Source organism: Nerophis lumbriciformis, linkage group LG03, assembly GCF_033978685.3.
Source record: "Nerophis lumbriciformis linkage group LG03, RoL_Nlum_v2.1, whole genome shotgun sequence".
Lineage (NCBI taxonomy): Eukaryota > Metazoa > Chordata > Actinopteri > Syngnathiformes > Syngnathidae > Nerophis > Nerophis lumbriciformis.
In genome coordinates this window covers 49442039-49470000 of record NC_084550.2, presented here as the reverse complement: position 1 = coordinate 49470000, position 27962 = coordinate 49442039, and the positions used below count along the sequence as shown (strand labels likewise).

Below are 27962 nucleotides of genomic sequence, written 5' to 3'. Positions count from 1 at the left end.
AATTTTAGAAATGCGTCAAGAGGTTCCTGTGATTGGACAAAAGCTATCGTTAAAGCTGAAATTCAGACCATTTAGACATGTTTTTAGTAAGCCCCAATGGGAACATGTCTTTTTGTGTGTGTAGCGTCAACATTGTTGTGTTAGAGTGTGTGCAAGGAAGAAAAGGAAACCCCTTTTCACATACACACTGTAACTCTGCACTTGTCTTACGTAAGGGGCGGAATGGCTCAGATGGTAGAGCGGTCATCCAGAAACTTGAGGGTTTCTGGTACACATCTATCTTCCGCCATGCCAGTCACTGCCATTGTGTCCTTAGGCAAGACACTCCACCCACTTTGCTCCTAGTGCCGCTCACACTGGTGTATGAATGTGAATGAATGTTTGTTGGTGGTCGGATAGGCCGCAGGCACAAATCTGCAGCCGCATTTTCGTCAGTCTATCCCAGGGGTCGGCAACCCAAAATGTTGAAAGAGCCATATTGGACCAAAAGTACATTTAAAAAAAATCTGTATGGAGCCGCAAAAAATTTGAAGTCTTATATAAGTGTTATGATGAAGGCAACACATGATGTAAGTGTCTATATTACCGTAGCTATATTAGCCTACTATCAAAGGCTGACGCAAATCTTCATAGACAGAAATGTTGTATTTTAATTTTTATTCTACACATTTTTGCAACATTGGAAATCATTAGTAAAATGGAGGCTTCTCACAGGATGAGATAACTTCTGGAAATTACTGGCTTAGATGTGTGTGTCCAAATTTAAGGAAATGGCAGGTTGTTTTCTTCTAATGGAATTATTACAATCTTTTAAGCTGGGTAATGTTTGCTGTGGTCTGGAACAACATGGCACACAAATAACTATCAGAAATGCAGCCAATATTACATACACATAATGTGTAATGGGACATGCAAATATAAATAAAATAGAGGACGTAAGTAAAGGAAATTAAATGAGCTCAAATATACCTACAAACGAGGCATAATGATGCAATATGTACATACAGTTAGCCTAAATAGCATGTTGGCATTGATTAGCTTGCAGTCATGGATTGACCAAATATGCCTGATAAGCACTTCAGCAAATCAACTAAATCAACAAAGCTCACCTTTGTGCATTCACGCCCAGTATAAAACGTTTAGTGGACAAAATGAGACAAAGAAGGAGTGGCATAAAACACGTCTTTCTGGGGCAGCATCGGAGAAAGTTGTACATGTAAACAATATACGATGAGTTCAAGGATCGCTGAAATTAGTAGAACAAAACGGCACTTGCCAAATATTCTCATCATTGAAGCATGTTTAATATAATCAGTGGGATTTCTAATAATTAGGAAGATTTGTGTCATGTTTGTTCTCCTACAGAAAATATATTAAAACATTCCATTTCCACACATCTCTGAAAGAGGTCCAGGGAGCCACTAGGGCGGCGCTAAAGAGCCACATGCGGCTCTAAAGCCGCGGGTTGCTGACCCCCGGTCTACCCCATGGCAGTCATGGCTCCAAATGTAGCTTACCACCATCCAAGTGTGAATGTGGAGTGACCGAATAATGGGTTCTCAGTTCTCACTGTAAAGCGCTTTGAGTGTCTAGAAAAGTGCTATATATATAATCCATTACAGTGGAACATCGATTTACCAACCCCTCTATTTGCAAACTTTTCAATTTACACATTTTTAGATGGTGTCTCTGTGTAGGAACGCTTCTTTCATTATTTTTTTTGTTTTGCCTGCAAACAAAAGGCAGGGCGCAGCGAGGGTTGGTTAATGTATCCAGGACTAGCTGAAGTGTGCTCAAACACCCACCAGGTAGCATCTGCGAGCAGATAATACTGTATCATCTCTTTTTCATTCGGACTTCATCAGGTCTTCACATGGAGGAAACGTCAGTTTTCACCTGTTCTTTACCAGCACTTTAAGTGTGGGATGAGGCAAAAAAAAAAACAATCCGGACCCACTGCATGTCCATGAGTGAGGAGGTTTTCTATCATGACTTCAAAAGCAAGCATTCAAGCACTTTTTGTTTTTGGGAAACAAAAAGTTTTGGGAAAACCGGGAATTTTTCCAGTTAAAAAAAACAACCTCGTTTTTGTCCTGATTAGGAGGAATGTTTGGATGGTGGAACGGTTGAAGTGGATTGAAATAAGTGGGAGGAGTAGTCGCCAGAAAAAAGGGTGAAAGTAGGGCTTTGGAAAACCAGGAATTCTGGAAAATCCTGGAATTTTTTTTTACTTGGGAAAAAAAGGGTAGTTTAAATTTCCAGAATGGTGGGATGTGTTGAATGTGAAATGGTTTGAATAGGTTGAAAAATGTGGAAATGGTGAAAGTTTGAAATGGGGAAAAATTGAAATGGGAAAATTTTCTGCGAATTGTTGGAATTTGCGATTCCTGAATAGGCTGAACAGTTTGAAGTTGGAACGGTTTGAATCGGGTAAAAAATGTGGAAGGTAGAACGCGCCAAAATCTGGAGAAGAAGAAGAATAAAAATAATTTGAATAAATAGATGAATGTTTGTGTAGAAAACCATATGTGTGAATGCTTTGGATACAATGAACAAATGCATGATTAATTAATTTTCTACCACTTGTCCTTAATAATGTTGACTAAATAATAGAATGATAAATGACACAATAGGTTACTGCATATGTCAGCAGACTAATTAGGATCCTTTGTTTGCTTACTTACTACTAAAAGACAAGTTGTCTTGTATGTTCACTATTTTATTTAAGGACAAACTTGCAATAATAAACATATGTTTAATGTACCCTAAGATTTTTTGTTAAAATAAAACCAATAATGCCATTTTTTGTGGTCCCCTTTATTTAGAAAAGTACCAAAAAGTATCAAAATTGGTATCGGGACAACACTATTAGATACACACACTAACTATGTTTATATGCACAAAGGTTCGGCTCTAAATAGAGCATTCTACACCCCATTGAAACACCTTAATCTGATCATGTTTGGCTTTTGAGAAACCGGACAACCACTTCTAGATCATGCAATTGGAAACCGAACGGGACAAGCGGTAGATTATGGATGGATGGATGGATGGAAACAAAACCAAAGAACTAATTGTAGACTTCTGCAGGAAAGGGCAGAACAAACACCCTCCACTTTTAATTAATAACAATCTCGTAGAAAGGGTCAAGCATTTCAAATGCTTGGGGGTGAACATAACAGAAGATCTATGCTGGGACATTAACACTGCTTCTACAGTCGGAAAGGCCCAACAACGTCTTTTTTTTTTGTTGAGGAAACTAAAATGCGCAAACATTCCGCAGAAATCAATGGTCAACTTTTACAACTGTGCCATCAGCAGTGTCCTCACTTACGGAATTTTAGTGTGGTTTGCTAGCTGCACTAAAGCGAACCAACAGGCCCTCCAGCGAGTGGTTAAAGCGGCGGGGAAAATTACAAGGACGATACTCCCAGAGATGAGTGCCATGTACACAACTCGCTGCCTAAAGCAAGTACACAACATCCTGAAGGACAGATACCACCCAGCACATGGCCTCTTCAACCTGCTACCGTCTGGAAGGAGGTATAGATCGATTCGCGCCAGGACCACCAGAATGTCTCACAGTCTGTATCCCCAGGCTATGAGACTGCTAAATGAACAGCCTTCCCCTTTGCTGCCCCGGACCATCTTTTTACCTCACTCTTCACCACCTCAATAATTGTGCTCTGGACATTGCATTGCTGCAACATCAACGTAACACCCATCAGACATCTGACTGTTCCCACCCCCACGTCCTTCTTATCACGATCTTCCTGACAATGCTAAAATGCTAAAATGTAAACTATGGTCAACCTGCACATCAATGCAGTTTCTATGCCGCTGGAAAAAGCTCAAACAAAATCTGGTTGTTCATGTATGACTTAAGTGTTATTATGACAATGACAATAAAGGAATTGATTGATTGAAACCAGATCTACCAAGTGGGTTTGTCCTGCCAGAGGGGATCTTTTGTATGCGCCGGTCTCAACGTAAAATACACATTTTTTTTGTACCTGGCTGTCGATTCCCAGCATCAGCAGCATGGAGAAGAAGAGGATGGCCCACAGGGGAGAGATGGGCAGCTGGGTGACGGCCTCGGGGTAAGCCAAAAACGCCAAGCCGGGCCCTTGAAGCGCACACACATGAAAGACCTTTCATATCAGGTGTCAGCAGGACCCTTAAGTATAAAAGTTTGGGCTTTAAGTGAGATGAAAGCGCCCCGTGCAAGATAACAAAAGAAAAATTATAGCGTCCTTGGGAAATGAATGTCGAACTTCAACTTGAGGATTTACAAAGGATTTGCCCAATTTCCCTTTAATTAACCCAGATGGGAAAAAAAGTAGAACGCGTCGCCATTTTTCAAAAGGGACTCTGGGAAAAATGAATAAGACAACTCCAGAGCTAATTATTTGCACAGCTGCGTGTTGCCTTTACTGATTGTCGCTATGGAGTTTTTTTTTTGTTTCTTCTCAACATTGATTGCAATTACCTGAAGCAGCCACATCAGCGATGGGCCTCTTTGTCACGTTGGCCATGAAGCCCACAATGGAGAAGATGACAAAGCCGGCGAACATGCTGGTGAAGGAGTTGATGCAGCAGACAATGACCGAGTCTCTGCGGAGAGGCGGGACAAAAGCAGACATTGTCACGCCCGTATCAATTCCTTATCGACTCGTCACAGATTGGGAAGAAGGAGGAGGGCGGGGAGGGGAGGGGATGATAGGGGAGCCATTTTGCGCCCCCCTTGCTTTTTCTGGAAATGGCTGATTATTTTCTAACCTGGAGAGACGGAGATAAAATGCACAGTCGGGACGCCGCGACGGAACAGTCAAAGCGTTATTACCGCTGGAGCGTCAAATACGCTGTCAGCCGTAATATCCGTCCACGTCACCGGACACCAAGCTAACTGTTTAAACGACGTCCGAGGGGAAATATATTTTGCATGTACAGTCGTGGTCAAAAGTTTACATACACTTGTCATGGCTGTCTTGAGTTTCCAATAATTTCTACAACTCTGATTTTTTTGTGAGAGAGTGATTGGAGCACATACTTGTTGGTCACAAAAAATATTCATGAAGATTGGGTCTTTTATGAATTTATTATGGGTCTACTGAAAATGTGACCAAATGTGCTGGGTCAAAAGTATACATACAGCAATGTTAATATTTGCTTACATGTCCCTTGGCAAGTTTCACTGCAATAAGGCGCTTTTGGTAGCCATCCACAAGCTTCTGCTTGAATTTTTTACCTTTCCTCTTGACAAAATTGGTGCAGTTCAGCTAAATGTGTTGGTTTTCTGACATGGACTTGTTTCTTCAGCATTGTCCACATGTTTAAGTCAGGACTTTGGGAAGGCCATTCTAAAACCTTAATTCTAGCCTGATTTAGCCATCCCTTTACCACTTTAGATGTGTGTTTGGGGTCATTTTTTTGTTATGTTTTGGACTCTTTTAGTTCCTGTTTGACACCTGAGTTTGTTTTAGTTACCATGGCTACGATACTCCCAGAGATGAGTGCCATGTACACAACTCGCTGCCTAAAGTGAGTACACAACATCCTGAAGGACAGATACCACCCAGCACATGGCCTCTTCAACCTGCTACCCTCTGGAAGGAGGTATAGATCGATTCGCGCCAGGACCACCAGAATGTCTCACAGTCTGTATCCCCAGGCTGTGAGACTGCTAAATGAACAGCCTGCCCCTTTGCTGCTTATTACCTCACTCTTCACCACCTCAATAATTGTGCTCTGGACATTGCATTGCTGCAACATCAACGTAACACCCATCAGACATCTGACTCTTCCCACCCCCACGTCCCTCTTATCGCGATCTTCCTTCATCCATCCATCCATCCATCCATCTTCTTCCGCTTATCCGAGGTCGGGTCGCGGGGGCAGCAGCTTAAGCAGGGAAGCCCAGACTTCTCTCTCCCCAGCCACTTCGTCCAGCTCTTCCTGTGGGACCCCAAGGCGTTCCCAGGCCAGCCGGGAGACATAGTCTTCGCCGGGAGACATAGTCTTCGCGATCTTCCTGACAATGCTAAAATGTTAAAATGTAAACTATTGTCAACCTGCACATCAATGCAGTTTCTATGCCGCTGGACAAAGCTCAAACAAAATCTTGTTGTTCATGTATGACTTAAGTGTTATTATGACAATGACAATAAAGGAATTGATTGATTGATTGATTGATTGACTATTTAAGCCTGCCTTTGCCAGTCAGTCGTCCTGGCGTCATTAGTTGTTTGCCTCATGCCTGGACTACGTAAGTCTTAGTTGTTTCATGCCACAGTTTCGTATTGGTTTCATGCCACAGTTTCGTGTTTGTTTTATGCCATAGTTAATGCCAGTTGTTTCATGCCACAGTTTCGTGTTTGTTTCATGCCACAGTTTTGTGAGGTTCATGTCTATAGTTTCATGTCCTAAGTTTTTGCCTTAGCTTCCGCATGCAATAGACACGCTTGCCTTCGGGTTGTTTTCTGTTTTGTACCTCGTTGAGTGTTTCTTAAAATTAAATCATGTTACTACCTGCAAGTCCTGTCCGGAGTCGTCTGTTTGTCTTCCTGGGAAAACGACCCCGCAGTAAGCGAAAACTACGTGTTGACACTGGGTTGATGATTTTAGGTTGTCCTGAAGAATTTGGAGGTAATCCTCCTTTTTCATTGTCCCATTTACTCTCTGTAAAGCACCAGTTCCATTGGCAGCAAAACAGGCCCAGAGCTTAATATTACCACCACCATGCTTGACGGTAGGAATTGGTGTTCCTGGGATTAAAGACCTCACCTTTTCTACTCCAAACATATTGCTGGGTATTGTGGCCAAACAGCAACATTTTTGTTTCATCTGACCACAGAACTTTCCTCCAGAAGGTCTTATTCTTATCCATGTGATGTCAGATGAAACAAAAATGTAGCTGTTTGGTGTCGGAGGCAGATATTTACATATATCCGAATTTAAGTGTTACTTCTTTTATTTCATAATCATATTACGAAACAGCTAGTGTTTTTCTTCCAATTGTGGTCTTTTGGTTGTCTGCAAAAAACTGTGTGCTTAACCTTGAGTAAGGAATGTAAGAAAGAGAGATAATGGGCATGTGTTTTGGCTGGAGAGACAAGACTGCGAGGGTGGGAGGAAGAGAGACTTAAGAGGGGAGAGGGTTTTTCGGGGGGGGGGGGGGGGGGGGCAGACCATTTTGGCGGCGCGATTGAATGTTCTATGCTGGACTGGTCTCAATGTATATGCAAAGCTTTGCAAATATATTACAAAATACCTATTCTGTCTCTGGTGGTTTTTCTACTCAGCTTTAAGTGTCGTAAAGAGCTTGGGAGCGACTTGTGACTTGAATTCCCTGGGAGAAACAACTGGTCCAAACGCAACATTGGCCACAATAATATTAATGCTATGGTATTACAAGGGGTAGAATTGAATAAGCTCTGCTTCTTCCTACTCCTTTTCGGGCGTGCTGTAATGAAACAACTAGGAATATGTGATGCATTACATTGTATCGTATGCATGTTCCAAATGAACTGAAAACTAAACTGAACTGAACTGATCATCAATTTAAGCCGGGGTGTTTATTTACTTAGAATTATTTCTTAAGCGTCAAAAGTTACTAAAAACAACTTAATTGTTTTACTTTAATAATGCTTTGCTGTGCAAGTAAAAAAGAAAACCGTAAAGTAGTCACAGAATCAAAGATTATTAGTTGCTTGCATTATTTAAATAAATTAAAAACATATAGTAATATTTTAACTTTTAAAAAGAGCCTAATATTTGGACACAAATGCAATTACATTGTTAGAATGTCATCCAGAAACATTTTTTGCATGTTTCACTTGAATGTTCAAAACTTGCTAACAGTTTTATCTGAAGTCCATTCTGTTTTTTTAAGTGATTTAATGAAAAAAGAAATGCATCTCTTTCATCTTTGATCCGACATATCTTAGCAGTGGTGTGCCGTCAGGGCCAGCAATGTCTTCTCTTGATGAATAAAAGTTCATTTTAATCTACAAACCCCGTTTCCATATGAGTTGGGAGATTGTGTTAGATGTAAATATAAACGGAATACAATGATTTGCAAATCTTTTTCAACCCATATTCAATTGAATGCACTACAAATACAAGAAATTTGATGTTCAAACTCATAAACTTTTTTTTTTTTTTTGCAAATAATAATTAACTTAGAATTTCATGGCTGCAACACGTGCCAAAGTAGTTGGGAAAGGGCATGTTCACCACTGTGTTACATGGCCTTTCCTTTTAACAACACTCAGTAAACGTTTGGGAACTGAGGAGACACATTTTTTAAGCTTCTCAGGTGGAATTCTTTCCCATTCTTGCTTGATGTACAGCTTAAGTTGTTCAACAGTCCGGGGGTCTCCGTTGTGGTATTTTAGGCTTCATAATGCGCTACACATTTTCAATGGGAGACAGGTCTGGACTACAGGCAGGCCAGTCTAGTACCCACATTCTTTTACTATGAAGCCACGTTGATGTAACACGTGGCTTGGCATTGTCTTGCTGAAATAAGCAGGGGCGTCCATGGTAACGTTGCTTGGATGGCAACATATGTTGCTCCAAAACCTGTATGTACCTTTCAGCATTAATGGCCCCTTCACAGATGTGTAAGTTACCCATGTCTTGGGCACTAATACACCCCCATACCATCACAGATGCTGGCTTTTCCACTTTGCGCCTCTAACAATCCGGATGGTTCTTTTCCTCTTTGGTCCGGAGGACACGACGTCCACAGTTTCCAAAAACAATTTGAAATGTGGACTCGTCAGACCACAGAACACTTTTCCACTTTGTATCAGTCCATCTTAGATGAGCTCAGGTCCAGCTAAGCCGACGGCATTTCTGGGTGTTGTTGATAAACGGTTTTCGCCTTGCATAGGAGAGTTTTAACTTGCACTTACAGATGTAGCGACCAACTGTAGTTACTGACAGTGGGTTTCTGAAGTGTTCCTGAGCCCATGTGGTGATATCCTTTACACACTTTATCAGTTTGAACATCAAATATGTTGTCTTTGTAGCATATTCAACTGAATATGGGTTGAAAATGATTTGCAAATCATTGTATTCCGTTTATATTTACATCTAACACAATTTCCCAACTCATATGGAAACGGGGTTTGTACATATACACATATAACATTATTGCACATTATAGTCCGGAAAAAATAGAAAGACATGTCACATGAGGACATGACGGACACATTGTGCTCACTCAGTCCCTGTTTAATGCTACTATGGCTCTTGGGTAAAAACTGTTTATGCGTAAGAGTGACCACTCTTATAACCATAACAACGCACACATATGGTGGTATTAGACGCTGGAAAATATACCGACTTCATCTTAATTTATCATTTAGTTAATTGACCTATTGATTATCTGTGCAGGCCTAGGCACAAGACATTGAAACATCATTTGAACTCACCGTTGAAACAACGTTATTTTTGAAAATGTTTAATCAATGTTTGGTTGTGACGTTGATTTGACCATTGAATTTTGGTCATTTCCCTACCCATATTCTACAAAACGTTGAAACAACATGCTTTTTGATGACGTTCATTCAATGTCAGGTTGTGATGTTGATTTGACCATAGAAATGTGGTAATTTCCCAACCAACAACGCAAATCCAACTTTAGACATCAACGTTGTCTCAATTCAAAAATACAACTATTTTGCAACGTTGTTTTAAAAGACACGTATCATCGTATTAATGTCTTGTGCCTGCTGGGAAAGTGCATGCAGAGGTAGATAAAGCTGCTGCATGCTGACCATCCTGCCGTCTTGTGGGTTTAAATCAATTCAGCAGGGTGTCCATTGTGCGTCCCGGGGGCCATTGGTGGCCCGTAGTTTGGGTTTCGTTGGCCCGTAGCAGCCAAAAAAATAATAAAAAGGTAAAAACATAAGAATAAAACTGCAAAAAGACATAATGTAATGGGAAAAAAAGCTGAACGTTTGATATAAATTTGTAAAAGTCTAAGTAAGAGTAGTTTGATACAAACAGAAATTATACATTAAAACCTAGTGCCAGTTTTGTGTTATATTAGTGACACATTTATGTATATTACTTTTAGTCTCAAATTTTTATATTTTTTTTCCTTCAGTTTTTACTGTTTTTGTCCAAAAATATTTTGCGGGCCGACAAAATCCAAGCTCCTGTCCGTGAATGCCCCCCTGGTCAAACTTTTGGCACCCCTCAAATAACTACTATTCGTACATGGTGACCTATAAGATGTGTATTGAAAAATATCTAATGTCGGTTTTTATAATTTATTTTGAACAAAATAAGAAAAATATCAGAATGGGCTCCGCATACTTTGACTTATTGTAATGCGGCCCTTGAAGGAAAAAGTTTGGACACCCCTGCAATACAGGCGGTACAGCCACAGCTGTTAATGGCAATTATTGGACCTGGCTCTACTTAAGCACTTCAGGTTATAATGCCTAAATCGGATGTTTTTGATAAATCCGATCCTTTTATGTAGCCTGTCATATTACCAAGAAATACGGCATTTTTAATGTAAATGGAATGTGCCCCTGAATTATTCCACATGACGTCATCACGTCTCAAACGGCATGCAGTGTGTTTACAGACATAAACATGCTCCAATTCATGTAGGTCCTAGTCCTAATTAATGCATTCGTAGCAATTCCAAGGATTTTGTGGAGCCGGAGTCAACATATTCATAACAGAATTATTTAGCGTAGGAGCTGGAGCTGTTGAACCCAGGAGTGTTTTCTGCTCATTCGTCCACCTTTTCTTTTTGAGACCATCTATTTTGGCAAGGAATCATGACGGTTGTTGCTTTTTGATGACGTCTGATGAACGCAACATGATCGTTGAGAATACAGTTGCATCAGATACATATCGGATTTACTTCCACATACAAAAGAGGCCTGGGCCGTCTTTGAAAATGTATGAAAAAAAGTAGATACAGGTCAAATATGGGCAACAATAAATACAAACCCCGTTTCCATATGAGTTGGGAAATTGTTTTAGATGTAAATATAAACGGAATACAATGATTTGCAGATCATTTTCAACCAATATTCAGTTGAATATGCTACAAAGACAACATATTTGATGTTCAAACTGATAAACATTTTTTTTTGTGCAAATAATCATTAACTTTAGAATTTGATGCCAGCAACACGCGACAAAGAAGTTGGGAAAGATGGCAATAAATACTAATAAAGTTGAGGAATGCTCATCCAACACTTATTTGGAACATCCCACAGGTGAACAGGCAAATTGGGAACAGGTGGGTGCCATGATTAGGTATAAAAGTAGATTCCATGAAATGCTCAGTCATTTGCAAACAAGGATGGGGCGAGGGTCACCACTTTGTGAACAAATGTGTGACCAAATTGTTGAACAATTTAAGAAAAACCTTTCTCAACCAGCTATTGCAAGGAATTTAGGGATTTCGGTCCGTAATAGGGTTCAGAGAATCTGGAGAAATCACTGCACGTAAGCAGCTGAGTCCGTGACCTTCGATCCCTCAGGCTGTCCTGCATCAACAAGCGACATCAGTGTGTAAAGGATATCACCACGTGGGCTCAGGAACACTTCAGAAACCCACTGTCAGTAACTACAGTTGGTCGCTACATCTGTAAGTGCAAGTTAAAACACTCCTATGCAAGGCGAAAACCGTTTATCAAAAACACCCAGAAACGCCGTCGCCTTCGCTGGGCCTGAGCTCATCTAAGATGGACTGATACAAAGTGGAAAAGTGTTCTGTGGTCTGACGAGTCCACATTTCAAATTGTTTTTGGAAACTGTGGACGTTGTGTCCTCCGGACCAAAGAGGAAAAGAACCATCCGGATTGTTATAGACGCAAAGTTGAAAAGCCAGCATCTGTGATGGTATGGGGGTGGATTAGTGCCCAAGACATGGGTAACTTACACATCTGTGAAGGCGCCATTAATGCTGAAAGGTACATACAGGTTTTGGAGCAACATATGTTGCCATCCAAGCAACGTTACCATGGACGCCCCTGCTTATTTCAGCAAGACAATGCCAAGCCACGTGTTACATCAACGTGACTTCATAGTAAAAGAGTGCGGGTACTAGACTGGCCTGCCTGTAGTCCAGACCTGTCTCCCATTGAAAATGTGTGGCGCATTATGAAGCCTAAAATACCACAACGGAAACCCCCGGACTGTTGAACAACTTAAGCTGTACATCAAGCAAGAATGGGAAAGAAATCCACCTGAGAAGCTTAAAAAATGTGTCTCCTTAGTTCCCAAACGTTTACTTAGTGTTGTTAAAAGGAAAGGCCATGTAACACAGTGGTGAACATGCCCTTTCCCAACTACTTTGGAACGTGTTGCAGCCATGAAATTCTAAGTTCATTATTATTTGCAAAAAAAAATTAAGTTTATGAGTTTGAACATCAAATATGTTGTCTTTGTAGTGCATTCAATTGAATATGGGTTGAAAAGAATTTGCAAATCATTGTATTCCGTTTATAGTTACATCTAACACAATTTCCCAACTCATATGGAAACGGGGTTTGTAAATCAGAATTGACCTGCCGTGTGAACGTAGACTGAAAGCCCTACGAGTTATTGTAAACCACACACCCCAAAGGAGAGGTTAACTGGATGAAGGCATTTTCAGTACTCATTTACTTGACTGTCATCCAAAATTCCGAGGGATTAGACCCCAATAAATCTAACTCTGGATTAAAATGTGTCAGTAACCAACATTGGGTCAACTTTTGAGCCTTTTTAAGGGTCGAAATTGATAGTAATACTAAAAACATATACTGAACTTACCTGTACACGTTGTTGTTGAAGGGGTTGTAGCTGCCCAGCGCGATCAGAGAGCCTAGTCCCAGTCCGTAGGAAAAGAAGATCTGAGTCGCAGCATCCAGCCAAACCTTTATCAGCAAGATTTTTAAAAAATGGTTGTCAGCAAGAATTCAACAAGGGTGTTGTCTTCTGCGTCCCGCTCCAAATGTATTAGTGTTTTGTACAAAATATAAACCACAACTAGTGGACTACTCTACAGTTCTCTCAGGGTCAATCAGGAATTCTGCTCTTCTGTTGTCTTCCATTGGGAAAATCACTGACAAATACAATAAAATCTTGCCAAAACAAACGTTTTCCAGTTGAGATTGACCGATAATGGGCCTGGCCGATATTTGGCATTTTGACGTATATTGGTATCGACCTTTTTCTTTATCTGTATCATCTTTTTTTTTTTTTTTACAACTACAAACAGAACAACATTAGCAGGTACAATATATACACATATGATACCAGTATTTAGTATTTAAAGAATATAATTAGTCTAAGTAGATAGTAATAACCACTGATCAAGGACCAGCCCTTGTTCCCTGCTTAAGAGAAGTTACTATATTTTTCTGCTGGTCGCTTGTACAGTACGTCTCTTCGGCTTACTTGTCAAAACTTCCATTTTTTGCTGGGGGATCCAGTTTTTGTCTTTCTTTCCAAGCATCTTCCCAGTTCATTATATATATTTTCTTCCCGACTGTAACAATGACGTCCGCTCAACTAGCCTTATTAAAGGAGTGTGGCGAGTTTCATGTTCCGTAACTGAATTTCCCTCGGAATCAATAAAGTATCTATCTGTCTGTCTGTCTGTCTGTCTATCTGTCTATTTATCTATCTATCTATCTATCTATCTATCTATCTATCTATTAAATCCAATAACAACACGACGAAGATGGATTGACATGAATATATCTCTGCCAAAAATCAAAACAGCTTGTCGATATCTTGACCAATAGCAGACTTATTATGTAAGTAAAGAAGAGCAGGCAGCAGCTCACACATTCTCATACTTTCTGTAGCATCCAGGAAGAACAATGAAGAACAGTGAAAGAGCCAGGAATGGGTTTTCATTGAAATGTTTGCAATATTTCCCGGTTCTTGACGAGGAAATCTTCCAATGTATCAAATTCCAAAACTGCTATAAATTTGTATAGTAGTGTCTTCGGCTTACTTGTCAAAACTTCCATTTTTTTGCTGGGAAATCCAGTTTTTGTCTTTCTTTCCAAGCATATTCAACTAGCCTCGGCAACACTCGGAGCGTGGGCTCATTAAACGATTGCGGCGAGTTTCATGTTCCGTTATTTAATTTCTCTTGGAATCAATAATGCGTCTATCTATCTATCTATCTATCTATCTATCTATCTATCTATCTAGCTGTTCAATCCAATAACAACACGACGAAGATGGATTGACATGAATATATCTCTGCCAAAAATCAAAACAGTTTGTCGATATCTTGACCAATAGCAGACTTATTATGTAAGTAAAGAAGAGCAGGCAGCAGCTCACACATTCTCATACTTTCTGTCGCATCCAGGAAGAACAATGAAGAACAGTGAAAGAGCCAGGAATGGTTATTCATTGAAATGTTCGCAATATTTCACGGTTCTTGACGAGGAACTCTTCCAATGTATCAAATCCCAAAACTGCTATGAATTTGTATAGTAGTCTCTTCGGCTTACTTGTCAAAACTTCCATTTTTTTGCTGGGAAATCCAGTTTTTGTCTTTCTTTCCAAGCATCTTTTTGGTTCATTTTTTTTAATTTTCACGACTGCAACAATGGCGTCCGCTCAACTAGCCTCAGCAACACTCAGAGAATGGACTCTTTAAAGGAGTGCAGCGAGTTTCATGTTTCGTGATTGAATTTCCCTCGGAATCAATAAAGTATCTATCTATCTATTTATCTATCCATCTATTTATCTATTCAATCAAATAACAACACGATGGAAAATCAAAACGGTTTGTCGATATCTTGACTAGAGATGTCCGATAATATCGGCCTGCCTATATTATCGGCCGATAAATGCGTTAAAATGTAATATCGGAAATTATCGGTATCGTTTTTTTTTTTGTTTTGTTTGTTTTTATAATTTTTTTATTTTTATTAAATCAACATAAAAAACACAAGATACACTTACAATTAGTGCACCAACCCAAAAAACCTCCCTCCCCGATTTACACTCATTCACACTCATTCACACAAAAGGGTTGTTTCTTTCTGTTATTAATATTCTGGTTCCTACATTATATATCAATATATATCAATACAGTCTGCAAGGGATACAGTCCGTAAGCACACATGATTGTGCCTGCTGCTGGTCCACTAATAGTACTAACCTTTAACAGTTAATTCTACCAATTTTCATTAATTACTAGTTTCTATGTAACTGTTTTTATATTGTTTTACTTTCTTTTTTATTCAAGAAAATGTTTTTAATTTATTTATCTTATTTTATTATTATTTTTAAAAAGTGCCTTATCTTCACCATACCTGGTTGTCCAAATTAGGCATAATAATGTGTTAATTCCACGACTGCATACATCGGTTGATATCGGTATCGGTTGATATCGGTATCGGTAATTAAAGAGTTGGACAATATCGGAATATCGGATATCGGCAAAAAAACATTATCGGACATCCCTAATCTTGACCAATAGCAGACTTATTATGTAAGTAAAGAAGAGCAGGCAGCAGCTCACACATTCTCATACTTTCTGTAGCATCCGGGAAGAAAAATGCTACGTGAAAGAGCCAGGAATGTTTTTTCATTGAAATGTTCGCAATATTTCACGGTTCTTGACGAGGAAATCTTCCAATGTATTAAATCCCAAAACTGCTATGAATTTGTATAGTAGTCTCTTCGGCATACTTGTCAAAATTTCCATTTTTTTGCTGGGAAATCCAGTTTTTGTCTTTCTTTTGGTGCTGAATAAACCAAAGCATAAAAAGTTATGTCGCTACTGGTCCGACGTTTCCTAAAAAGTAATGTTAAAAAAATCAAAACACCTTAAAGCCTTGTCCAGCTATTTATTGACATATAGCAGTCATGTTTACATAACTTTTATCTGTTCCAAATATCGGTTATCTGCCTCCTGGGCTACTAATAATCGATATTAAAAACATATCGGTCGACCTTTAGTTTTCAGTGGCAGAACTCAACAAACTGCATACCTCAGATTGCTTCAGTTTTTCAAAGTCTGGCGTGATGTAGAAGACGATTCCATCGATGGCTCCGGGCAAAGTGACGCCGCGACAGAACAGGATGAAGAGCATGAAGTACGGGTACGTGGCAGAAAAGTAGACCACCTAGGACAGCACAGAGGGTCATTGTTAGACAACAAACTGTCACTTCCTAAAAAATCCAGCATTGTTGCATAAGAGAAGCTTGAAGTTGTTCAGTTGGTCCTTTGTCGTGTTTCTGTGGTCCTCACAGTGGAGCACAAAGACCTGGCCGAGCCAACACCCCTCCCAAGGCCAGATGACCCCGGAAGGGATGGCATCAACACACTGCCCATGAATTCATGTTGGCACATAGCAAGCAACACATCATTAATGATCTAAATATGAAACACAGTAATGCCTTGGTTGTTGTATGTTGTTTGCCCCATTTTTTGTATACCGTTTCGGGTATCGTTCTAATAGACATTGCAAGTAACAGATTACTCCAAGGGTGGCCAAAATATAGTACAACGCACCGTATTGCTCGGACTATAAGGCGCACTTAAAATCCTTTAATTGTCTCAAAAATGCGCCTAATGTACGGAATAATTCTGGTTGTGCTTACCGACCTCAAAGCAATGTTTTTTGGTACATGGTGAAATTATATGTGTGAACAGTAGATGGCAGTCACACATAAAATATACGTGTAGACTGCAATATGACGCCAGTAAACAACACCAAAATTTTAAATGTTCCATTGAAAATAAAAAACATAACACACGGCACTCAAAAAGCTGTCAAAATGTTTTAGTATGACTTTGAAGCCGCACCGCTTGATGGATTGTCGGCCCATTATGGCAACCGTAGTCAGAGATGCAAGTATTACTATGGTGTGTGTATAAGGACCGCAAAATGGCACCCATTAGCAGACATATTATCTGCCGTTTTGTTTCGCAATATTATGCGAAACCAACTTTTCTTACCTTTTGGTACCTGCTGATGTGTATTTGGGATTTGCATAAGTCCTGAAAATTTGCACAAGTCCGCCATTGTAGTCCGTGCCGATGCCGTAGTCAATAAGCTTTCATTCACCCTCTGCTGTTGCCATTTCTAATATAAAGTAGCGTAAAGTTCGAACTTTTATCCCGCTATGGAAGCGCTAAAAACTACCAGTGTAGTGGGTTTTCATAATTCACCCACGGAACTTTAGTTATTCGGCAGTGCGCCTTATAATCCGGTGAGCCCTATGGTCCAGAAAATTTGGTAAGTATAATCACTGATGTCCGCAATGGCGGTATAGGGTAAGGTTCCTCACTCATGGTGCTGCTGTACTTTTAAAATTGTTGTGTTTGTCCTGGGCCCCATTGGCACGTATTCAATTTGCCCCTTGGAGGCAAAAAGTTTGGGCATCCACGAACTAGTTTTGCATAATTCCGTTCCCGTGCAATTATGTTTGTATGCTGGAAAATTATGTCAGATGTTAGGAATAAGCGGTAGAGGACTCTACCATTTCAAAGGTGCGGCAGGCGGGGGAAGTGCCAATTGTGACATACAGTACCGTGGTAACTTTTTACAAGTGCGACAGTGAACGTAAAAATGAACTACTAGTAGTAAGTGTGATCAATAACATCCCCACACGGGCCAACGAGTAACCCTGGATGAACAGTGAGGTACGTGCAATGCTGAAGGCTCGGAACAACACCTTTAAATCTGGCGTCATGGTAGCACTTAAAACAGCCAGAGCTAACCTGAAGGGTTGCAAAGCGTGCTCACAGTCAGAAAGTGCAGGACTTCTTCGAGAACCCCACGAACACCAGACAAATGTGGCACGGCATACGGATGTCATCACGGACTATAAAGCCACCCCTCGTCCCTGTGACAACAGCATCAGCTTTCTGAACGACCTCAACAACCACTTTGTGAGGTTTGAGGCACTTAACACCACTCCGGCGAGGAAATCCATCCCTCTCCCCGGAAAACCCTGAGGAGAGTGAACCCCCGGAAAGCAGTGAGACCTGATGACATTCCGGGCAGGGTGCTTAAGGGATGTGCAGACCAGCTGGCTGGGGTTCTCACGGACATCTTCAACACCTCGCTGACCCAGGCTGTGGTACCATCATGCTTTAAGACGGCCACAATCATTCCAGTGCCTAAAAAACCCACAATTTCCTCCCTCAATTATTATCGCCCCGTTGCACTCACCACCATCATAATGAAGTGCTTCGAGAGGCTGGTAAAGGAACACATTCTCTCCGGACTTGCCCCCACATTCGACCCATACCAGTTTGCTTATCGCCCTAACCGCTCCACACTGCACTCTACCTGAGCTTAGAACATCTGGAAGAAAAGGACACACACGTGCAGATTTTGTTTCTGGACTTCAGCTCGGCGTTCAACACCATAATCCCGCAGCTCTTGGTGAGCAAACTGGCCCCCCTTGGATTCAGTACCCCCCTATGCATCTGGCTGTGTGACTTCCTCACAGACAGACCCCAGTCTGTGAGAGTGGGCAACAACACCTCCAGTGCCATCTCCCTGAGCACCGGCTCCCCCCAGGGCTGCGTCCTGAGTCCGCTGCTGTTCACACTGATGACCCATGACTGCTGCGCCAGGTCCACTACTAACCACATTGTGAAGTATGTGGACGACACAACAGTAGTGGGCCTCATCCGTTACAACAAGGACATGGACTATAGGGAGGAGGTGAAACATCTGGTTGACTGGTGCAGAACCAGCAACCTGGTCCTGAACGTCGACAAGACCAAGGAGATCATTGTCGACTTCAGGAGGCACCAGTCCAGCCACACTCCACTCTTCATCAACGGCACAGCAGTGGAGATCGTAAGCAGCACCAAGTTCCTGGGGGTGCAGATAACTGACAATATGACCTGGTCCCTTGTAAAAAGAGCTCAGCAGCGCATGCACTTTTTGCGTCGGATGAAAAGAGCACAGCTCCCTCCCCCCATTCTACAAAGGCACTATAGAGAGCCTGCTGACCAACTGCATCTCTGTCTGGACTGGAGCCTGCAGTGCCTCAGAGTAGAAGTATCTGCAGAGAATGGTGAGGACGGCGGAAAAGATCATCAGGACTCCTCTTCCTCCTATCCAGGAGATCGCAAAAAGCCGCTGCCTGATCAGGGCTCAGAAAATCTGCAAAGACTCCTCCCACCCCCACCAAGGACTGCTTTCACTGCTGGACTCTAGAAAGAGGTTCCGCAGCCTTCGTAGCAGAACCTACAGCTTTTTCCCTCAGGCCATAAGACTCTTGAACGCATCATAATAATCCCCTTAATTCCCCCCCAAAACGGATTAACTGGCTGGAATATAAAGACAATATAACATACATCCATAAACGTGGATGCATATGCAAAAGTGCAATATATTTATCTGTACAGTAATCTATTTATTTATATCTGCACTTTATTGCTCTTTTATCCTGCACTACAACGAGCTAATGCAACAAAATTGTGCTCTTATCTGTACTGTAAAGTTCAAATTTGAATGACAATAAAAAGGAAGTCTTAGTCTAAGTCTAAGTCTAATAGATAGACAGCGAGCAAGACATGACTTTGTTCTTCCAAATACGGTCACGAAGGAAGTGAGGATGAAGAACATTGCTGAGAAGAAGAGGATAGTAATAATTGAATTTAAGAAAGAATGCAAAAAACATGACCTAGCGGTGCGTGTACGAGCATAGCACTGTTACTGAAACAGAAGGAGTTGATAATGTATAAAACCCAAAACCAGTGAAGTTGGCACGTTGTGTAATTCGTAAATAAAAACAGAATACAATGGTTTGCAAATCCTTTTTAACTTAACCTTTCAGCATTAATGAGTTCAAGGATCGCTGAAATTAGTAGGACAAAACGGTGCTGGCCAAATAATCTCATCAGTGAAGCATGTATAACATAAACAGTGGGAATGGTAACACTTTAGTATGGGGAACGTATTCACCATTAATTAGTTGCTTATTAACATGCAAATTAGTAACATATTGGCTCTAAATTAGTCATTATTAAGTACTTATTAATGCCTTATTCTGCATGGCCTTATTATAACCCTAACCCCAACCCTCTAACACTAACCCTAACCCTCTAACCCTAACCCTAATCCTAACCAAATAACCTTACATTAAGTCTTTGTTACTTATAGTATGTTCCCCTAGTGTCCAAATAACTCTACATTAAGTCTTTGTTACTTACAATATGTTCCCCTAGTATCCAAATTACTCTAAATTAAGTATTTGTTACATAGAATATGTTCCCCATACTATAGCGTTTCCCAAAAAATTGTTGTCGCCCAAGTTTTGAACTGAACTCAGGTAGTAGAAGTAATACAAATCAATGATGTTAATACCATTGTCATGATCCGTGGTCTGGATCATGTTTTGTTTAGTTATGTTCTGTTAGTTTTGGACTTCTTTAGTTCCCGTTTAGGCTTCCTTGTTTGCTTTTGTCACCATGGCGACTTATTGTGTTCACCTGTCTCTGATTAGTGCTCGCCCGCTCACCTGCTTCCCAAGCACTAATCAGAGGCATTATTTAAGTTGCCTTTGCCAGTCAGTCAGCCTGGCTTCATTGTTTACGTCACGTTCTGACCAAGTAAGTGTTCATGTTCTATGCCATAGCTTCTGCTAACTAGTAGTTTCATGTGTTTTAGGCACGCTTGCCTTTTTTGTTGTTGTGTTGTTTGTGTTTTTGGTAGTTGAGTGATTTATGTTAATAAATCCAATCCTACCATTACGCCTTCGTCCGGAGCCGTCTTTGCATCTTGAAAGAACAACCGCGCAGCAAGCTGCGACCCCCCCCCCCCCCTTTCGTGACAGAATGAAGCCAGCTTACAGTTCTTTCGCAGCGGACCACGAGGAGATGGAGACGCGCTGGCGAAGACGGAAGCCAGCCAGAAAGGCTTCGTTTCGCCGTCAAGACGCGTCATTCCCCCAAACTCCTCCTCCGGACAGCAGGACGCCACAATCAGACCAGTATTCTTTGCCGCCAAAGCTTGGTAATCCAATTCATCATTTCGCCAAGCAGTTCATCGATTGGGCTGTCAGTCAGCTGGAGACCTCCGCTGTTGACATCACGCCGCCGCCTGCTGATGACGTCATAGGCCAGGAATTTTTTTTTCTGAATTCTGTTTCGCCCTCCAAGACTCAAGCCCCACCCACGTCACAGACATTTTCTTTTTGTCCACCCACTCAAACTCAGGTGGGGAATACAAAAATACATTTTGGACAATTTAAAGGGGATGCGTCTACCCCCCTCCTGTCCTCCCTCCACCCACGCCTAAAGACGGTTCCAGACCGCAAGGAGCGCGTCTGGTATCCGCTCCTTGAGGGGGGGGCTAGGGCCCGGAGCTGTACTAGTGGGGTGGCTCAGCTGCTCCATGCCAAGCCGCAACCCCCAGCTAGGCCACCTCCACCTGCACCAAAGCTAGCACCTGTAGCTGCTCCACGGCTAGCACCTGTCGCCGCACAAAGGCTAGCACCTGTCGCCGCACCAAGGCTAGCACCAGCTCCACCACGCCAAGACCCACCACGCCAAGACCCACCACGCCAAGCTCCGGTACCAGCTCCACGACGCCAAGCTCCGGTACCAGCTCCACGACGCCAAGCTCCGGTACCAGCTCCACGACGCCAAGCTCCGGTACCAGCTCCACGACGCCAAGCTCCGGTACCAGCTCCACGACGCCAAGCTCCGGTACCAGCTCAACGACGCCAAGCTCCGGTACCAGCTCCACGACGCCAAGCTCCGGTACCAGCTCCACGACGCCAAGCTCCGGTACCAGCTCAACAAGTCCAAGACCAAGACCCTCCACGCCAAGACCAAGACCCGCCATGCCAAGACCAAGACCAAGACCTGCCATGCCAAGACCAAGGCCAAGACCAAGACCCGCCACGCCAAGACCAAGACCCACACCAAGACCAAGACACACCATGCCAAGACCAAGACACGCCATGCCAAGACCAAGACCAAGACCCGCCATGCCAAGACCAAGACCAAGACCAAGACCCGTCATGCCAAGACCAAGACCCGTCATGCCAAGACCAAGACCCGTGATGCCAAGACCAAGACCCGTCATGCCAAGACCAAGGCCCGCCAAGCCAAGACCAAGACCCGCCAAGCCAAAACCAAGACCAAGACCAAGACCCGCCATGCCAAGACCAAGACCCGCCATGCCAAGACCAAGACCCGCCATGCCAAGGCCCACGCCTAGACCAAGACCAAGACCCACGCCTAGACCTAGACCAAGACCCACGCCAGGACCAAGACCGAGACCAAGACCCATGCCAAGACCAAGACCCGCCGCCTGACGCGCCACGCCGAGCTTCGCCGCCTGACTCACCACGCCGAGCTTCCACACCTGCCACGATGACGACGCGCCTCCCTCCTCGTCGGCCACGGATATGGCCGCTACCTGGTCGCCCGCCACGCCAAGTGCGCCCACCTCCCAGTCGGCCACGAATGTGGCCATTCCCTGGGCGCCCGCCTCGCCTGCTGCAGCGGCGTTCCACTCGCCGCCGCCACCTAACTCTGCCCCGGTGGATACGGGGACACGTGGTCTGGCGACCCACCGCCATGTCCCCCTCCCGCCCTCCCATGACTCTTGTTAATTTTTTTATGGACATCTGGAATCTGTCTTTAAGGGGGGGGGCTCTGTCATGATCCGTGGTCTGGATCATGTTTTGTTTAGTTATGTTCTGTTAGTTTTGGACTTCTTTAGTTCCCGTTTAGGCTTCCTTGTTTGCTTTTGTCACCATGGCGACTTATTGTGTTCACCTGTCTCTGATTAGTGCTCGCCCGCTCACCTGCTTCCCAAGCACTAATCAGAGGCATTATTTAAGTTGCCTTTGCCAGTCAGTCAGCCTGGCTTCATTGTTTACGTCACGTTCTGACCAAGTAAGTGTTCATGTTCTATGCCATAGCTTCTGCTAACTAGTAGTTTCATGTGTTTTAGGCACGCTTGCCTTTTTTTTTTTGTGTTGTTTGTGTTTTTGGTAGTTGAGTGATTTATGTTAATAAATCCAATCCTACCATTACGCCTTCGTCCGGAGCCGTCTTTGCATCTTGAAAGAACAACCGCGCAGCAAGCTGCGACCCCCCCCCCCCCTTTCGTGACAACCATAACCATAACCTTAACCCTAACACCAACCCCCACCCCTAGTCCCAGCCCTAACCCTAACCCTAACCCCAACCCTAACCCTCGAACCCTAACCCTAACCACATAACCCTACATTAAGTCTTTGTTACTTGCAGTATGTTCCCCTGGTGTCCAAATAACTCTAATTTAAGTCTTTGTTACTTAGAATATGTTCCCCATACTTAAGTGTTACACAAAAAAGTTTTGTCGCCCAAGTTTTGAACTAAACTCAGGTAGTAGAAGCAATAAAAATCAATGATGTTAATACCATAACCATAACCTTAACTCTAACCCTAACCCCAACCCCCACCCCTAGTCCCAACCCTAACCCTAACCCTCGAACCCGAACCAAATAACCCTACATTAAGTCTTTGTTACTTGGAGTGTGTTCCCCTGGTGTCCAAATAACTCTAAATTAAGTCTTTGTTACTTAGAATAGTGTAGCGTCCCGGAAGAGTTGGTGTTGCAAGGGATGGTGGGTATTGGTACTGTTGTGTTTATGTTGTGTTGTGGTGCGGATGTTCTCCAGAAATGTGTTTGTCGTTCTTGTTTGGTGTGGATTCACAGTGTGGTGCATGTTTGTGAATGTTGATGTTGTTTTATAGGGCCACCCTCAGTGTGATAGGTGTGGCTGTTGACTAAGTATGCTTTGCGTTCACTTGTGTGTGTGTGTCTTTGAAATTGACGTGATCATTAAAAGTAAAAACGATCGCACATTGCGTCAGCAATTCTTGACATTGGTGTCAGAAGTGGGATGGCTTTCTCAAAGAAGCTTGAAGATCTTATCAAGTGCTGGGAGAATGCACTTCCGGATGAAGACCACCTGCCTCGTCACCAGGAAGAGGAAAGGAACAAGCGGCGCCCTGGTGGATTGGAGGCTCAACTACCTCATCAACAAGTAAATGAGAGGAACCTACGCCGCCCTAGTGGACGGGAGGTTCATCCATTTGGAGGAAGAATGGAAGCTCAAAATGATGGGATAAGATTGGAAGTTCAGCCAGATGGAAGAAGTGCGCCTCGTGTGGGAAGGAGTGCCTGGCGAAGAAGTGCCTCTCCTGCGGTGATGGTGGACACAAATTCCCTGCGAGATGACTACAGGCCAAGCATCACCACACCAAAGCTTCCTCACTATAGTGGAGAAGGCTCTATTGAATCCTTCCTTCTCCAGGTCCAGCTAGCAGCACGTTTGAATGGCTGGTCTGATGTGGCAACCGCAGGGCATGTGGCGCTGTCCCTGGAAGGCCCAGCCCTACAGTGTTTGGTCGATTTACAAGAGGAGGAATTGGCTGATTGGGGGGCCATGCGTGAGGCTCTTCAACGACGTTACGGGCGACCAATCCATGCAGACGAAGCACGAGAGCAGCTGTACAAGCGGCGACGCCTTTTGGGAGAAAGTCTCGGAGCTTATGCTGCCGACCTTCGCCGTCTGGTGCGAAGGGGCCACCCAGCGTTTCCAGAAGTATTACAGGAAGAGCTCACCGTGCAAGCCTTTGTCCGTGGTCTACAGCCTGAACGACTTCGGGAACATCTCAGACTGTTTGCTAAACACTCTCTCTCTGCCGCATTGACTGAAGCCGAACGTGTGGAGCACGTTCTGTGTCCAGATGGCCGCCGTGATGTTCCGCGAGTCCGCCAGGCTGGATGGGACGGGACAGAACGAGAGGGAGCCGACCAAGTGACTGCAACGCCACGGCCACGCTCCTCCCGGAGAAGGCAGACCGAAGTGAACTGTTACCGCTGCGGTGTCCCTGGCCACATTGCAAGACACTGTCCAGCCCCTGCCCCCATTGATGTTGCCGCTGAGGCGTCGTCAAACTAGAGAGGGGTGTCAGTGTCGGGGAACTGACACCCGGGATGGTTTCCACTGTACCCGAATGTGATGCACAGCGCCTGGGCCGCCTGGGCAGGGCCCGGGGGCTATACCTGGAATGTGAGCTTGATGGAACAGTCTGCAGAGCCCTGGTTGACACGGGGTCCACTATCTCCATCATCCGGCCGGGTGTCCTTCCCCACTTGCAACACAGCTTGCCATCAGGCTGGACTAACACCAACGCCCGAATTACAACCGTCACAGGGAGCAAGGCTGCCATGCTGGGCAAAGGGACAGTGTGCATTAAGGTGGCGGGTCAAGAGAGACGACATCCATTCTGGCTGGCCAACATTCAAGACCCCTGTATTGTTGGGCTTGACCTGTTGGAGATGTGGAGAGCTGTGGTCGATGTGCCTAGGGCCATGCTTCATCTTGGTGAGAAAACAGTTTCCCTCCAGGGTACTGATGAGCCAGGCGCCTGCAGAGTGACAGCCCCCACAGAGCCATCCGCGGCTACGGCCTTCATGGTGGACCAGACGAAGTCTCACCCTAACCCTTCTACTAATAGGCCGCCTATAATAGAGACCCAGCAGGCTTTTGCAGAACTGTTTGAGCGAAGCAGTCAAGGCCTGGATACCACCCAGCAGGAGCGACTGAAAAGCTTACTGAATGCCTTCCAAGACATTTTTGCAGCGAAAGATGAAGACTGCATGCACACCAGTCTCGTACTCCACGACATCGACACAGGAGACGCACGACCAATCCGGCTACACCCACGCCGTCTGCCCCTTGCCAAACGAGTGGCTGCCCAAGAGAAAATCGAGGAGATGCGCCAGGCGGGCGTCATCGAGCCCTCCAGCAGTCCATGGGCAGCACCCGCAGTTCTGGTCAAGAAGAAGGACGGCTCGTGGCGGTTCTGCGTCGACTACAGACGGCTCAACGATGTAACACGCAAGGACTCCTACCCGTTGCCGCGCATAGATGATACGCTGGACTACATCACTGGCTCCTCCTGGTTCAGCTCCCTGGATCTCCGCAGTGGCTATTGGCAGGTGGAGTTGGCCGCCGAAGCTCGACCAAAGACAGCGTTCACAATAGGTCAAGGACTCTGGCAGTTCAAGGTGATGCCGTTCGGGCTTTGCAACGCACCTGCCACGTTTGAGCGGTTGATGGAGAGAGTGCTGGCATCCATCCCCCGTGATCGCTGTGTGGTGTACCTGGATGACCTCCTGGTGCATGCTTCAGGATTTAAGGGGGCTCTACAGAACCTCCAGCATGTGTTCCAGGCCATTCGTCAGGCTGGGCTGCGATTGAATCCCAAAAAGTGCCATTTGCTTCGGCGTGAAGTTTCCTTCCTGGGGCATGTCGTCAGTGGGCAAGGTGTTGCCACTGATCCAACCAAAGTTGCCACTGTCCGTAACTGGCCGGCGCCAAGGGATGTTAAAGAGTTGCGGAGTTTCTTGGGACTGGCATCCTATTACCGGAGATTTATCAAGGACTTTTCAACCATTGCTGGCCCCTTGCACCAGCTCACACACAAGGGACAGTTATTTGAATGGACTGACAGCTGCAATGAGGCCTTTGCACAGCTGCGAGAGGCCTTGGTCCAAGCCCCAGTGTTGGCCTACCCAGACCCTAGCCGACCTTTCGTGGTTGATACAGATGCCAGTGATGTCGGCGTGGGGGTTGTGCTGTCACAGGAAGGGAATCACGGTGAGCAGGTTGTGGCCTTTTACAGTCAGGGGCTGAGCAAGCCAGAGCGGAACTACTGCGTCACCCGTCGGGAATTGTTGGCAATTGTCCTGGGCCTTCGTCATTTCCGTCCCTACCTTTATGGTCAACGGTTTGTGTTGCGGACGGATCATGCCTCCCTCACCTGGTTGCTGAACTTCAAGGAACCCGAGGGGCAGCTGGCCAGGTGGGTCGAGATCTTGCTGGAATATGACTTCACGATTTCTCATCGACCAGGCCGCCTGCACGGCAACGCTGATGCACTGTCCAGACGGCCCTGTGAGGAGGCGTGTCGTTTCTGCCAGCGGGTGGAAGAGCGGTGCATGCCAGACTCATCAGTAGCTGCAGTCAGGCAACATGACATCTCAGTCGACCTGGACAGCTTCACCCCCCAACAAAGACAAGACCCAGTGCTTGAGAGAGCTCGCAGCTGGGTGGGGGCACAGCAGCGACCGGAATGGGCCACAGTGGTGCACTTGGACACTGAGACCAAAGCACTGTACTCCCAGTGGGACAGCCTCCTGTTGTCTCGCGACCTGCTATATCGTCGCTGGGAAGCCCCGACAGGACAACATGCTGCCCTCCAACTTGTGGTGCCCCGTGTGCTGCGGCCTCAGGTCCTCGAAGTGATGCATGGCTTCCCAGGGACTGGCCATTTTGGAGTGACCAAGACCTTGCTCCGACTGAGGCAGCGCTTTTACTGGCCAGGCTGTCGCCGTGACGTGGAGATGCACGTCCACCGCTGTGATGCCTGCACAGCAAAGAAAGGCCCCACACGCCGCTCCCATGCTCCCCTACAGCAGTTCCAGGTGGGGGCCCCCATGGAACGAGTGGGTGTGGACATTCTCGGCCCATTTCCGGTCACTGATAGCGGAAACCGTTACATCTTGGTGGCCATGGATTACTTCATGAAATGGCCAGAAGCGTATGCAGTACCCGACCAGAGCGCTGTGACAACGGCAGAGAGATTGGTTTTGGAGATGTTCTGCCGATTTGGAGCTCCAGAGGAGTTGCACAGTGACCAGGGACGGAACTTCGAGTCCCAGGTATTCCAAGAGGTGTGCCGTCGCCTGGGTGTGAAAAAGACTCGCACCACGCCGCTGCATCCTCAGAGTGATGGGTTGGTGGAGCGTTTTAATAGAACCTTGGCCACACAACTTGCCATCCTCACCGATAAGCGGCAGAGAGACTGGGATTTACACCTCCCACTCATTCTTTGGGCCTACAGGACAGCGGTGCAGGAGTCCACACGCTGCACCCCTGCATCATTGATGTTTGGTCACGAACTGCGCACGCCTGTTGAT

The 27962-nt window shown here is 44.5% G+C and overlaps 1 protein-coding gene across 1 annotated transcript in view; it reads right to left on the bottom strand.

Moving 5' to 3' along the window:
• Window positions 1–27962, bottom strand: part of slc6a1b (solute carrier family 6 member 1b) — a 74555-nt gene that overhangs the window by 32549 nt on the left and 14044 nt on the right. Inside the window, exons 7-10 of the mRNA XM_061938516.2 lie at window positions 15990–16124; window positions 12796–12899; window positions 4490–4614; window positions 4014–4126 (exon numbers count right to left, since the gene is read on the bottom strand). Of these exons, the coding sequence (XP_061794500.2) occupies window positions 4014–4126; window positions 4490–4614; window positions 12796–12899; window positions 15990–16124 (477 nt within the window). The remainder of the gene's footprint in view (window positions 1–4013; window positions 4127–4489; window positions 4615–12795; window positions 12900–15989; window positions 16125–27962) is intronic.